The 15,048-nt window shown below is 34.7% G+C and overlaps 1 protein-coding gene across 3 annotated transcripts in view; it reads left to right on the top strand.

Moving 5' to 3' along the window:
- Positions 1 to 835: 835 nt before the first annotated feature.
- Positions 836 to 15,048, top strand: part of LOC131147868 (AUGMIN subunit 7) — a 57,622-nt gene continuing 43,409 nt past the window's right edge. Inside the window, exons 1-4 of one of the 3 annotated variants that reach the window (XM_058097495.1) lie at positions 836 to 965; positions 1,052 to 1,296; positions 1,451 to 1,539; positions 2,426 to 2,487. In XM_058097495.1, coding sequence (XP_057953478.1) covers positions 1,178 to 1,296; positions 1,451 to 1,539; positions 2,426 to 2,487 — 270 coding nt within the window. In that variant the 5' untranslated portion in view covers positions 836 to 965; positions 1,052 to 1,177. Of the gene's footprint in view, positions 966 to 989; positions 1,297 to 1,450; positions 1,540 to 2,425; positions 2,488 to 15,048 lie in introns of those variants that run through there. The other 2 variants (XM_058097496.1, XM_058097497.1) reach the window with 2 other exon arrangements.

Here is a 15,048-nt window from a genome sequence, read left to right as displayed (position 1 = left end):
TTTTATTTGTTTTACATATCTGCATACATTAATATTTGTAGGAATTGATATTGTTTAGAAATACCTTAGGTTGCGTTATACTGATTGTAGATCTTAAAATAACGCACACCTGACCTAGGAATATTTTTTAAATGCTCAATTCATCCCCTTTTTGGGAATACACCATTCCTGTTAGTGATGTTTTTCTAACGCCTCATCTAGATAATTCTCTACTTAGTCACTAGAGTGATTAGACAATACATGATTTGTCTTACTTAGGCAAATGCCTTATGTCTTTACCTAGGTGATCTCTATTTATAATTTCTTTAGTTACTATCTTGAATGAACGATTATTATCACATTCATGTGGTGCACAAAGATGACACAATACTATTTAATAAAAGAAATCTCCATGTTTTAATTTGAAGATGAAATATCTGTATTTTTACATTGATATGCATAAGTTAGTATGGTTTTATTTTATTTTGAAGTGATTATCATTCTAATAAAATTGTTGCTTTGATCATGTGTATTTTTCTTAATAGATATGCCCATAAAATAAAATCTTCCCAATTTATTCTACTTCAATTTCATTATACTACATTGCTAATCTTCCATTTTGCAAATAATCTAAACTTGGTATTTTTTCTAAAAAATAATGACTCACTCTCCCATTTGAGCTCAAACAAGTGGATTAATGATTTTTTCTTAATTCTCCTCTTACACATGTAATTTTCTATACTCCGTATTTATCCCAAAATAATGATTCACTCATGCAATTGCATTCGAACTTGGATTTAGCTTTAATTAATTAAGTCGAGTTAACTCAAATCAACTTTTAAAAATATTTGATCAAGCCAAGTTTAAATGTAAATAGTATAGGGTAGATGGAGTTGGAAGTCAAGTTTAGCATCTCAGTTTCCCCATGCGTTCAAATTTTGTTGGTGGCTGCTAACTCAAGTTCCCTTGCTTTACGCCTATATAAGGTACTTAAAATTAACGAAGAAATTATAAATACTTTACAAATTTAAAAACATTTCAAAATTAAAATTAAAGCCTCTCCCATTTTCAGCTGCGCCGAAGCCCTCTGTGCAGGTGAGGATCTACAAGAAGAAAGTGCCTCGGAGGATTGAGCAGTCTCTGTCGATTGTGTTCTTGAAGAGTTGGGGCTTGAGGGTTTCAGCAGTGATCCAAGTGAATGGAAGATATACAGAGGAAACTAGCAGCCCTCAACTACCCAAGAGCCAATGCTCCTTCTCAGTCTCTGCTCTTCGCCGGCATGGAGCGTTACGCTCTCCTCGAGTGGCTTTTTTTCAAGTCTCTCTCTCTCTCTCTCTCTCTCTCTCTCTCTCTCTCTCTCTCTCTAAATCTGTATTTGATTTTTGCAAGCGGGAAAATTGATTTGATTTTATGCTTTATAACTAAGACAATTATTTCCAAAATTTTGACTGGGTAATTGATTTGGTTGCAGACTATTGGGGGACAAGTCGCCCTTCTCGCAGCAGAGTCTACAAGGGGACAATGCCATGAATCACGACGAGGAGACTGCTCGCATTCAATGTGAGTTTTTTAGACTCTTTTATTTTTATTTTAAAATTTTTTAGCCGCTTGTTGAAAATACATGAACAGTGAGAAAATGCTTTTGCTAGCCGCCATAATTCATGATTCCATTGATTTCATTCTAGGATGAAAATCTGATTTATATGCATTTGCTATTTATTCAAGCATGATTCATTTTTCAATGAACACGGGAAGACAATGACTTGTAACAAAGCATTGGTCCGAATAATTGGTTTTTTAACACAGGGTGATATGAGGACTCTGTCTGATGTATAATTAGTGTCTTTTTCATCTGGTTCTACTCTCTTGGAACCAACCAAGTTTCGTTCAGCTGTCAGCTTTAGATATTTGGACGAACCAAATTGAACCAGTTCACTGAACACATCAGAGCATGTTCAGCGCTGTTAGGATTAAAAGAAAGAAAAAAAATCTCTGGATCTGCTCTATTGATTAATCACAATCTCTAGTTTGTGGAATGCATTATGTGGATCTGAAAGCCCAATTTGTCTATTGGATGCCTTTGCTCAATAATTTAATAAACATTTAGAAATATGTTTTTCTTAGACCATGCGTTGTCTTCAGAATCTTGGGTAGTCGCAGACAGTACAATTCATAGCTTTTCTTATCCTAGCTTGTGCTATTATGAGATTCTGAATAATTTGAAACAGTGATAACTTCATTATTTGAAATTCTTTACATCTGTTCTCTCTTAGATGCTGCTACAGTTTCTCTGATTCTTTCTCCACTTTTTGGCAAATTTTCTCAGTACCAATATATGTGCCTTCCATTGTCAAGTGGTTAGATTGATCTTGTTGAATTGATCACTTCTTAGTCATTTTCTTAGTGCTATATCAAATTAATCTGTTATTTATTTAGCATTTCACAGATTTGGCAGAGATTGCGAAGTTTCTGGGGATTACGACTGCTGAAGATACACAAGCTATTCAAGTGAGTTGTTCAATTCCTATTATGCTTAACCATGTATTAATTCCCGTGACTACTTGATGCTAAATGATGTGTCCAATGTCCACTTCCTTGCACATATTCCATATGTTTTTCCTGTACTTATGTTTGAACACTCCTTGCTGGCTTGTAATTATGCCCTTTTCCATCAAAAGAAATAATTGAGTTACAAAAGCAGCAGTCATTGATGCACATTGTTAGATTACCAATTTCCATATCAAGCTTTAACACTCCTCTGCACTTGCAGCCTGATTGCGCATGTAGACATAAAGGAATAATAAATAATGCTCATTACAGGGAAAAAATTAATTTTTAGCAACCACGTATTCATGGGCAACAAGACTAGAACCTAGGACCTCCTGGCAACTATTGGATAACCACTTGACCTAAAATTTTAAGCTATTAGGTTGTGGGCTAGTAATGTGTATCAAGCTTTAACACACATAAATTCTTTACAATAGTTGCAGTCATTGGTTTGATACTAGATTTTCTTTTTTTCATTCTTGATTTTTGGATAGGTGTGTGATGCACATTTAGATGGTATAATCTGTTAGCCAAAAATATTCCAATTGAGCAATTCTAACAATTTAAACCATTGCTTTCCTTCAAGACGAAAAATATATTTAGAAAATATCTTTGAGAAGTGAAATTTATTTATTGAATATGAGATAAATAAATCAAAATATTACATGCACATCTTTAGATGCACTCCCTCAATTTGTGGGCATGATAATTTTTTGGGCTTTTCCATATAAACATGCTGATGTAAAATTTTAGCAACAAGTTCTGTTGGTTTAATATGTATAGGGAAGTGTAAATCATTTTTTTTTTAGAAAGTGGGCCAATGTTTTAGAACGATGAAGCTTGCTCAAAGCGACACATGTCTAAAATGCTTAGAGTCCCAATCTAAAATACCAAATCACAAGAAAGCCAATGCATTATGAATTGAGGTGTACACAATTGTACAAAAAGCACAGAGTTAGGCAGTTTGGTTTGTGCAAATCTCTGGTTACATTTGGCTACAAAATTTTGAGTACATGTTTATATGAAAGGAATGTTGTAGTATGAGTTGATTTCTAAAACTCTTGAAACTCAATCTTTCCAAAATAATTGAGAGTAGGATCTTATATCTTGAAAATAATTTGAATTTTGTAATTTTATAGTTATTGCTTGGCATGCTTACTTATTGAATTTGAAATAATATTTTTTCGAATGGCAAACAAGTAGTTTACAAATTATATTTAATTTTCTGTACACATTTTATTTGTAATTTTTTTTTTTTAAAATATATATAAGTAATTATCTACATACTTTTATTAAAAAGTAAAATTCTCAAAAGGCTTACACCTCATAAGGGTTAAAACACCTTATGCCTTTGCATTTGAAGACATTGAAGTGGACTAAGTAGAACCCTTTGAAGTTTGATCTCTTGGGGATGCACCTAGAGCACAACTAACAGTTAATGAATACTTAGCCTTTTAAATTTCAATTTAATTAATACATGAAAGAATAGTATGAGTTTCAATAGTCTGTGTAGCTAAAATTATATCCAGCAACAGTAATTAAGCTAGGATATAAGATTGTGTACAAAATAAGGACTTGGTTATTTTTCTGATGTGATTGAATTGAATTGATTTTAGGGAAAAGCTCAAGAGTTTGTGGTCATTGCATGCTACTAAATGTGGACATGGAAATCACTTTCATTAGTGCTTCTTCTGTCATTTCAAATCATTTCAAATCTCTTGAATTATGACATGCTTAAGATTCCTGGACAGCTAATGATTTTAGCATTCAAGTGTAGTACAGTACCATTGAATAATTTTGAGTTACAGTATTTATTTTTTAAATTTTTATTTATTGATATATTTTTGTGAATCAAAATTTCAAGAATATGTGATCTCCCACTATGTTTACACCCGGTAGATCATTTCTTCCAATTGACTGGCACTTTCCAATTGCCTTTTGGTTCTTAGATTATTAAGATATAGTTTTAGTTTGTTCATTTGAAATGTATTTTATTGAGACTTAAAGTATTTGGTAACCATAAACCAAATTATTGAAGATAATCTTAATAGTTTGGTATTTTGCCATATTTTATGGAGAGCAAATGGAATCTAGGTGGTTGATTTCCTCAATATTTTTTAATTAGTATGGATTAAATGGGTGGGATACTAATTTGAGATTTAGATGTTCTTCGGAGAGTCCATGGAAAGCTATCTGAGAGTCATTACCTCTTCATTCCCCATATTAAATTCTTGGTGGGTAAAGGTAGTAATATCCGGTTTTGGAAAGATCCTTGGTTGGGAAATGTAGTTTTGTCTACATCTTTTCCACCCTTTTTTAGCCTAAGCTCAGGGCAGAATGAGTCAATTTCTTCTTTTATTGTTGACTTTGGTGGTCCTTTGCCTTCTTGGGATTTCCACTTCTGCAGATCGTTAAATGATAAGGAGCTGGGAGAGTTATTCTCTTTGCTAATCTTGTTGAATAACTGTCATTTTTCTTTAGAGGAGGATAAACAGTCTTGGTCTCTGGGTCCTTTGGACGGTTTATTCATGTAAATCCTTTTGTGATTTTTTGAAAAGGTCGAATTTTTATTTTTCACTCTATAGTTCCACTTGGAAGGCCAAAGTCCCCCTTTAAAATTAAGGCTTTTATCTGGTTGGCTGTGCTTGATAGAATTAATACCAATAACTTGCTGCAGGTTAGGAGACCTTTGAAGGCTATATCTCTAGAGATATGTGTTCTCTACTTTCATGGTTCAGAATCATCATTGCGTCTGTTTATTCATTGTGACTATGCTTGGAGTGTTTGGAATAAGCTATTTGGTATTTTAGGCAAATGTTGGGTGAGTTCTAAGACAGTGGAGGATTTTTTGCAGTGACTTTTGCTGGATTGGGTAGGGAAAAGGAAAGGGCAGTGCTTTGGAAATGTGCTTTTTGTTCTTTAGCCTGTAGGTTGTTCCTTTATGTATTTTTTTTCCTGGATTTTCCAGACGTTTTTAAGGAGATATCTTATTCTCCTAGATGTATATTCTTATTCTGTTAATGAATTCTTATTTTATGATAAAAAAAAATTCTTGATTATAATAACTCTATATTTTTTACTGTTCTTAATTTGCATTATTGTGAAAGTCTGATAACTCTGTGGATGATTGATTGTTAGGGTCTGAGGGTGTTGGTCAACCTGAATTGTACAGGCAACCTTAATGTATAAAATGTCATCAATCATGAGGGTTTGAGGGGTTGCCAAAAATCTAAATTAAGACTGATGGGCACTGTTTAAGAGCCAGGGATGAGATCCCACTAGGTCAAGCTCAAAGCCTTGCTAGCCTTTTTTTTTTTTTTCTTAAAATAGTTTTTATCTTTTTGTAGGAAAGAAAATTTACTAAGACAAAGAGATGCAAAGAGGAGGAAAAGGCATCCTCCTAAAATGCCAAAAGGAAAAAATGAAGATAAGAAGAAAAAGGAAAGATAAACAAAAAGAACAAACCAGAACAAGAGAAATCAAACCAACAAATCCTGTTGAAAGTTTGTACAACAAATTCCTTTGAAACAAATCCAAGAAAAGGCCCAAAGAGATGCAAGAGAACTTTTGATATCCCACAACAATCTCATAGATTGAAAATGACCATTACAAATGCAAAGACTGCACAATTGCATAACATCCTAGCTTTCTTACCCCTTCGAAAACTTCTAACTAACAATTTGGTTTGGGGAATCTTTAAGGATTTTGGAGAATGTGATATTGGGAATGCCATATGGCGATATGTGGTTTTTCTTGAGAATCCTCTGTCCCTAGAATCCAATATCCTCAAAGAGTTGGAGAGAGTTGGGTTTGGTCAGGAAACAGCAGTGGATTTGTTTGCAGTTTCCTTTACAGGTTTTTCTAGAGGTACAAATGCCTTCGCCTTATGGGTGTAGTGTTTTATTGCTGTCTTGTGGAGTATTTGGGTGGAATTGGATCCTTCTATCTTTATGGGAAAGAAGATGATGTGTTCAGTGTTCTATGCTCTAGGACAGGATTCATTATTTGACTTTACCCTGGGCTGTTGGAGCTGTTTGTAAAGGGGTGTATTTTTCAGATATACGGCAGGACTGGTTGGCAGTTTTATTTGATGGTAATCTTTTCTTTTTTTTTCCTATTTTCTTCAAAGGAGGATTATTTATACTCCTTGTATATTCTTTCTCATTATATGAAAGCTCTTCTTTTTCAATTAAAAAAAAAAACTCAAAAAGCACGGGAATATGTAATGTCTCTTTATTTTTTTTGGTAATCTTGGATCTTCGTGGGTGTGGCGTCCTATTCCTTTGCATAGGATTCTAAGACATAAGATTCCTTGGCTCTGAACCAATTCCTTGGTAAATGATGCATGCAATTGCAAGAAAGTCTTAAGGAGCTGAAGACACTTTTTTGTTTTGATAGCAAAATAAGTTCTTTAATAGATTAAGAATATTCAGCAAACCTGGGATTGCTAAGAAGATTGATAACCTCATGAGGGATTTCTTGTGGTTCGGGGTCTAGGGTTTAAGGGATCATTTAGTAAGATGGGATGAGGTTTGTAGGTCTAAATTGGAGGGAGGGTTGGGTCTTGGAAATTTGGTGTCTAAAACATCTCCCTTTTAGCTAAGTGATATGGCGTTTTCCCTCAGAAGATCACTCCCTTTGGTGTAGTGTAGTCAGAAGCAAGCATGGGGTGGGTGAGAATGGGTGGGGTACCAATATTAGTTTGAGATGTTCACCGGGGAGACCTTGGAGATCTATTTCTCAAATTTATCCCTTGTTTACGCCTCACATTAAGTTTGTAGTGGGGATGGGTTCTTGAATTTGATTTTAGAAAAATCCGTGGTTGAGGAGTGATATTCTAGTTACATCTTTTCCACATCCCTTTTGTTTGAGCTCATAGTATGACTTCTTTCTTTGTGGTTGATTCGGGTAGCCCTTTGGTTTCTTGGAATTTCCATTTCAGAAGACCTTTTAATGATAGAGAATTGTTGGAACTTTCATCATTGTTATTGTTGTTGAACAACTGTTATCTTTCTTTAGCTAGGGATGCTTGGTCTTGGATTTTGGATCATTCGGGGGTATATTCTTGTATATCATTTTTTGAGTTTTTGATTAAGGGTTTATTTGGTATTGTTGTTATTTTTTGTTTTGTGTTTGCATTTCAGTACAATGACGAAACAAATATTTATGGATTTGTTTGTGTTGCTAGTTTTTTGTTTTTGTTGACGGTTTTCATTTGTTTGTGAAAAAAATTGAAAATCAAAATTTATGGTTTTCAATTGTTTTGACGACATGTTGCCAAAAATTTTAATATCCAAAAATATTTTTTTTTATAAAATGATTCATTTAGTACACACTTTTTAACTAAAATTAAAATAAAATGATTATATGAATTTAAATATAGTTAAAATGATCACATTAATTTAAATATAGTTAAAATAAAAATATGCATACTTTTAAAAAAAAAAAAATATTAAAATCCAATTACCGAATATTTCCTCTATTTTTCAATTGTCAAGTGTAAGGTGAATTTCAAGAATATAACGATTAAGTAAAATAATTATAATAATTGATAATTATAGTATTTTTAATTTGTATTATTTTGCACTTGTTTTATTTCAATAATATGTTTATAATTTATTTGGTTTAAAGATGAGAATGAGAATTTTTAGTTTATTTTTCAATTTATTTTAGCTTTACAATTATTAAGCAAACAGGTTGCTGGTTTCTGATTTTTAGTTTTCATTTCTGTTTTTTTTTTTCTCTTAATTTTTGATAGTGATACCAAATGCCCCCCAAGGCTTTCACATGGCTGATTGAGCTTAATAGAATCAAGACTAATAACCAGTTTCAGGTCAAGAGACCTTTGAAGGCCTTATCTCTAGACATATGCGTGTTATGCTATTTGAATTCTGAAATGACACCTCATTCATTTTTACACTGACTATGCTTGGAGAATTTGGAATAATTTATTTGGTGTGCTATGAGAATCTTGGGTCTGTCCAGCGTCCATGGAGGAATTGTTTTCCATTTATTTTTAGGGGTTTGGTAGAAGGAAGGAGAGGACGACACTAAAGTAGTGTGGTAACTTTGCAGTGTTGTGGGGATTATGGTTGGAGCCAAGGTCTTAAATTTCGATTTCGACTCAAATTTCGAAGCTCCAAAAGAACGGAAATTTCGACGGAAATTTCGATTTCGATGTCAATTTCAATTTCGATTTGAAAAAATAACGGAAACTAGTAGTAAAGCATGGAATTCTTTGTGAAACTTTAGAAATGGTTAACAAATATAATAATATAAGTTTTAAGACTAATATATTACAAATTAAATACATCTATGTTTTGTATAGGGTGGAAAAGTTGTAAAATAGTGTGTGTATCAAACATGTTAGTAAGATAATGTACATTAAATAGATTTAGTTAATGCAAATGAAATTCATAATTCATTTAAATATTATTTATTATACAAATATTGATAATTTAGACATGAATGGTTAAATAAAATATTACTATAAGTTTATTTTTTCATATAATTTCAAAAGCACTTGTGGTAACCTTTTGTTTCAATAAAATAAATTAAAAGAGAAATTTCACTTCACTCTTGAATCTCTTGTTTGAATTTCGACAAACTTTCATTGTATAGTTAAAATTTCGACAAATTTCGCTAAAATTTTGAGGTTTCGATAAATTTTGGATGATTTGTTGAGATTTCAACAGAAATTATGCAAGACAGAAATCGACTGCCATTTCGATTTCGAGGGTGATGGAAATCGGAAATTTAAGCGGAAATTTCGACAATTTCATGGAAATTTAAGACCATGGTTGGAGCATAGTGCACTTATTTTATCAGGGAGAAAATTGAGTTGGCAGCTGGTTTTGGAGAAGATTCATTGCCTCGCTTCTTTATGGTGTGTTGGGTTTGGTTGTTTTAAGGGAGTTAGTTTTCCTGATATTCAGTGAGATTGGAGGAATCTTTTTTTCTGAAATTTATGGCATGTGTTTTTTTTTTTTTGTTTTCTTGTTTTATTAGTTTATTTTTTCTGGATATTTCCAGAATTTTGACAAGAGAAGCCTTTTTCTCCTTTTTGTAAATTCTCCTTTTATCAATGAAACCTTCTTTTGTTATATACAAGAAAAAAGAATATTCAGCAAAGAGAATAAGACATCTCCTTAACAAAATCTGGGACATGTCAGATAGAAAATACAAAAAAAAAGAACAAGAAAGAAAAGTAAAACAAACAGAAAACTTCCAGTGCACAATATCAAACCAACAAATATTGCCAATCATGCTGAATATCTGAAAAGGTCACTCTTTAAAATTTCCAGCCAACAAAACAAAGTGATGCCATGTAATGAATCTTCTCCCCTGTATCCAAAAAGGTCACTCCTTTAGAATTCTTATAGCCAACACAACAAAGTGATGCCATGTAATGAATCTTGACCCAAAACCAGCAAAAAAGTCAACTTCTTCCCTGAAAAATGTGCGCATTATGTTCCAACCATAGCCCCACTCTACAGACCAATGCAAAGATCAAACAGCTTGTTCCACAAACTCCAGGCTACAGAGTACAGACCAATGTAAAAAGATCAGATAATACAATTATGCAACTCATTGCTATCAAAGCATATCAAACAAACATTGGGGGATTAACTTCATGTGGCTTTCAAATCTGCAGCAATTGTTGCTGTTATTTGTATTGAGAACTCTCAATCCGAAAAAAATACCTTAACTCAGAAGGAAACTTTAGCTTTCAAAGCTTCGATTAACTAGATAAAAACGAGTAAAAGAATGAGTTAAAGGTGAATAAATTGATGGTGAGATAGAGAGATCATCATGGAGAAGTGGGTGTACCTCAAAGCCCTATGCTTCTTTTAAGAAACGACTGAGATTCTGATTTTTTGATTTATTTGATTTAGTATTTTCCATTAGTAATTTAGGCAAGTGTGTTTCTTTTGAATTTAGGAAACTACTTCATCCTAATATATTCATTATAAACCCATTTAGAAGATGGTGTTGATTTTTTATTGAGCAAATAGAATTGTTTGATTTTGAATTAGGGCTGTATACGACGTGTGAGGGGTGTGTGTGCATCCTAGCATCAATTTGTATCTGGGTGCAGTGTATTGCTGCGACCACCCCATTTATTTCCACAATTGCTGAGCCTCAAACTCCACCATCACCTTTGTTTGTTATGTTACCACTAGTGCACCACCTTGTCAGCCAGTTGCGAAGACCCATTTGAGACAACCTCAATTGTGTGACTCCCAATTCCCAAGGTGTGACAACTTCGAGGTTTGTCCGAATTCCCTCATTATCATCAGCGTCATCGGATTTGCCTTCTTCCATCCATCCATCATCCTTCATCTACAAGAGGGAACCTCTGAACCTCTCCCACATAGATGGCATGGACCCACCTTCAACAGCCTTCCACAACCAGCTCCAAGCAGAGAATTTCCCTGTCATATCCATTGTCCACCATCCCTCCATTGCGAATGCTGGAGACCCCCCACGGTGTGTTGTTATTCCCTATTTACTTTGTAGAAACCAGCCTTTTGGGAATACATCAGAACACATACAAAGTAACTTTAAGTGAAGTGTGCACAGAATTGGACCTGGCCTCAACTATCTGTGTTACTTGAACTGGTTTGTGAGAATCAAACCAGTTCAGTGGGACTTTTTTTTGGAAAAAAAAAGAAAAGAGAAAGAGCCAAAATCCATGGTGACAAACAACTATCTTGAGCTAGTTTAATGAATTGTTTCAATATGAAAGATTGGAGAGATTGTGTTGAAGGCCGTGTAGTGCAGACCACGCAACTGCTCTATGCAGTTACTCAACAGTGCAATAGGACATCACGTACCTTTAGGGGAGTGTGGCAAACATCTGTTGTGATGTTGAAGAGCTCAATAGTGGACTATCAGTTCTGTTGTCCTGCCTTGATACATTGGCAAATGGGAAGGGAGTGGTAGATGCAAGTGGTGGCTCAAGCTTGACAACCTAGGAGCATGATTGTTAAACTCCCAATCTGGATTGTAGGGTCATATGATCCTACGATCCAAAAATTGGATTTTGATCCAGATGGTGAGGAGAATCGGGATCACTCAGGATCGCAGTAGGATTGTGTAGAATCGTGGACACGTAGTGGAATCATAGGAGTCGATTTTATGAGCTGAAATTGGGTTTTTAAGGGCTTGAGCTTCATAAATAAGGCCCAGTATTAATTTCTAAAGCAGCTGAATGGGTTTTTCTCCACTCTCTTGGCCCATTTGGCCCAAAGCTTTCACATTTAGGGCAAAAATTAGGGATTGTTTTGGGCAACATGCCAACAACAATCATGAGTCTCCTTCAGGTCCTTTAACACTCAGCAGTAGCCTTTCGCAGCAGCACCTGTTGCAGAGGGTAGAGCAAGAGCAGGAGTCTTTGGCAGCAGCACCTTTCCTTCGACAGCAGCAGGAGAGCCTTTGGAAGCTGCTTTGGGCTTCGACAGAGGCAGCAGCTGGAGTACCTGCTTTGACAGCAGGGGGGGTATCTCTTCTGCAAATAGGTCTGTTGCTTCTCTCTGCCTTTCTTCTTGTTTCGGAAGCAGCAGGGTACCATTTTGAAACTATTGCATTTTCTTCATGATACTTGAAATCTTCTGAAACTCTTATTTCTTCCTGTTGATAATTTTTTTTGTAAATAACATGAAAAGATATCATTAATAGAAAGAGATTTTTCAAGAGGGAGAATGAGAAATCTCCCGAGACAACCTCAGACACTCCAAGGCTAAACAAAAAACATAAAAAATACCCAAGGAAAAAATCATCCAGTCAACATTTTTCCCCAATCTCTTTGCAGCTCCTTAAAGCTTGCATTTTAAAAAAATCCATACCCAACACACCACAAAGGTGCCAAATACTTTATTTTTTTCCCAAGCCAACATCTGATTTAACTTTTTCCCAGAAAATATCCGAGTATTACGCTCCATCCATAAAGCCCATAATATTGAGAAAAGGCCACACTTCCATGAAGTTGCCCTATCCTTTCTTCTACCAAAGCCTGTGAAGGATAGTTCTAAAAATTCTTCCACCGAGAGCGGACAAACCCAGCTTTATCCCATAATGCCAAAAAGCTTATTCCAAATACTCCATGAAAATTCACATTGTAAAAGAAGGTAAGAAATTGTCTCAGAGTTCTTGTAATAGAGCACACATACATCAGGAGAGAGAGCCTTCCTACGTCTCCTAATTTGCAACAAGTTATTGGTTTTTATCTTATTAAGCAGAACCAACCAAGTGAAAGCCTTTATTTTAGGGGGAACCTTAGCCTTCCAAATAGTATAGTGAGAAAGAAGAGTTGGAATGAATCAAAAATAAAAAAAAAAATATTGCAAGAAAGTACACCTGACTGGTCCAAAGACCAAGAACGAATGCCCCTCCCCAAAGAAGGATTACTCTCACTCAATAAAGATAACAAAGATGACAATTCCACTGTCTCCCTATCGCTCAAAGGTCTCCTAAAATGAAGATTCCAGGAAACCAAAGGATTACTCAATTCACCAACAAAAAATGGTTTTATTTTGTAAATAGACGAGAAGAAGTAGAAAATGGTTCATTCCCAGCCAGGGGTCTTTCCAAAGACAAATATGAGAACCCCTCCCCGCCTCAAATATAGTGTGAGGGATGAAAAAAGGATAAATCTGAGAAATGGATCTCCACGGACTCCCTGAAGAACATCTTAAATTAGCATTGGTATCCCGCCTTTTCTTGTCCATCCCAAACTTACTTCTTATTACTTTATATCAGAGGGACGATTCTATGAGAGGGAAGCTCCATAACCATTTAGCTAGAAGAGCAATGTTTTTAGACACCAACTTGCCAAGACCCAAACCCCCCTCCTTTTTAGATCTACAAACCTCATTCCTACTCACTAAATGGTGCCTATGACTCCCCTTGTTGGATCACAAAAATTCTCTCATGATCCTCTCAAGCATGCTAGCAATCCTGATCGGAATCTTAAAGATACATCGGAAATATAATAGGATGCTAGCAAGACAAGCCTGAACCAAAGTAATTCTATCTTCTTGTTGAGAGTTGAAACTTCACATCGTCTTCTTCCTTTTGTTCTTGAGGTCTGAAACAATGAAAAAAAATTCTGAAATTCTGATTTTTTTTTTCTTTTTGATAATATGAAGATTGGAGATTGATGATTGGCCCTAAAATCTTCTAAAACTCTGATTTCAGTTTCAAATTTTCACCATGACTTTTGAGTTCTGAATTTTTGAATTCTGGTATTCTTTTGGCCTTGACAAAGCTATCTCTTATGTGAATAGGCCTCATGTAGTCACTGCAGTGCAATTCTTCACTTCTTAAGCATGTCTAGTGGTGTTGACGGATCACGGAAGAGCAAAAATAATAATTCAGAAGGTAATAGAACTGATGTTGTTTGTGAACATGATATAGAAGTGGATAATAATCCTAAGTAAGTGAAATGCCGATATTGTGGAGTAGTTCGACTTGGTGGTATATATAGGCTAAACCATCATCTTGCTGGAACTAGACAAAATGTTTAGCCTTGTAGTAGTGTTACAGAGGTTGTGAGAAAGCAATTTATTGGCATTTTGCAAGCCCAATCAGTAGAAGCTAGAAAGAAAAGAAAATCAATTCATAATCTAGATGATGAATCATGTGAAGAGGTGCAACCACTAAGAAGAAACTCAAGAAAGGGTAAATTGGATGTTTTTTCCTCCAAACCAAGAAATCAAACAACATCGAATCAAATTTTTAGAAAAGGAGATCAAGATAAAGTTTGTCAACAAATGCTAGATTTTTCTACACTAGTGCTATTTCATTCAATTTCTGCAAATGCTTGATATGGTTGGGAAATATGATCCTGGACTTAAATCACCTTCTTATCATGAAGTTAGGGTGAAGTTTCTCAAAAATAAAGTGACAAGGGTTATGGATTTGATTAAAGAGTGTGAGTTAGAAACTAGAAGAGAATAGTTTGCATTATTATGTTTGATGGATGAACTGATAAGAAAAGGTGACTTTTTAGCGAATAGCTTTGAATGGAATGGTCTTCTTGTTATCTACTGATACTTCTGAAATTTCAAATATTGCAGAAAAGTTTTTTGAAGTGTTAGATGAGGTTGTGGAAAGGTTGGAGAAGAGAATGTTGTTCAAATAGTGACAAATAATGCTTCAAACGACAAATTATCGAGAGACTTTGATGGAGAAAAGGAAAATAAAAAATGTTTTGGACACCTTGTGCAGCACATTGCATTGATTTGATGTTGTAAGACTTTGAGAAGAAGCTTCAAGTACATCACGCAACTATTGCATAGGGTAGAAGAATTACGACATTTATATACTCTAGGACCATGTTGATACTTGGTTGAAGGAGTTTACCGAAGGGAGGGATCTCATTAGACCAGCTGTAACACGCTTTGCCATTGCATCATTGCCTTAATGAGCATAAAAGAGCCTTGATTGCTATGTTATTCCTCAACAAATGGACTTTAGTTAGTTTGCAACCTCATAAAAGAAAAGAAGATTAAAAAAAAT

This window comes from Malania oleifera, chromosome 2 (assembly GCF_029873635.1).
Source record: "Malania oleifera isolate guangnan ecotype guangnan chromosome 2, ASM2987363v1, whole genome shotgun sequence".
Lineage (NCBI taxonomy): Eukaryota > Viridiplantae > Streptophyta > Magnoliopsida > Santalales > Ximeniaceae > Malania > Malania oleifera.
Note: the sequence above shows the minus strand (reverse complement) of the source record. Positions and strands in the feature narration are given on the sequence as shown.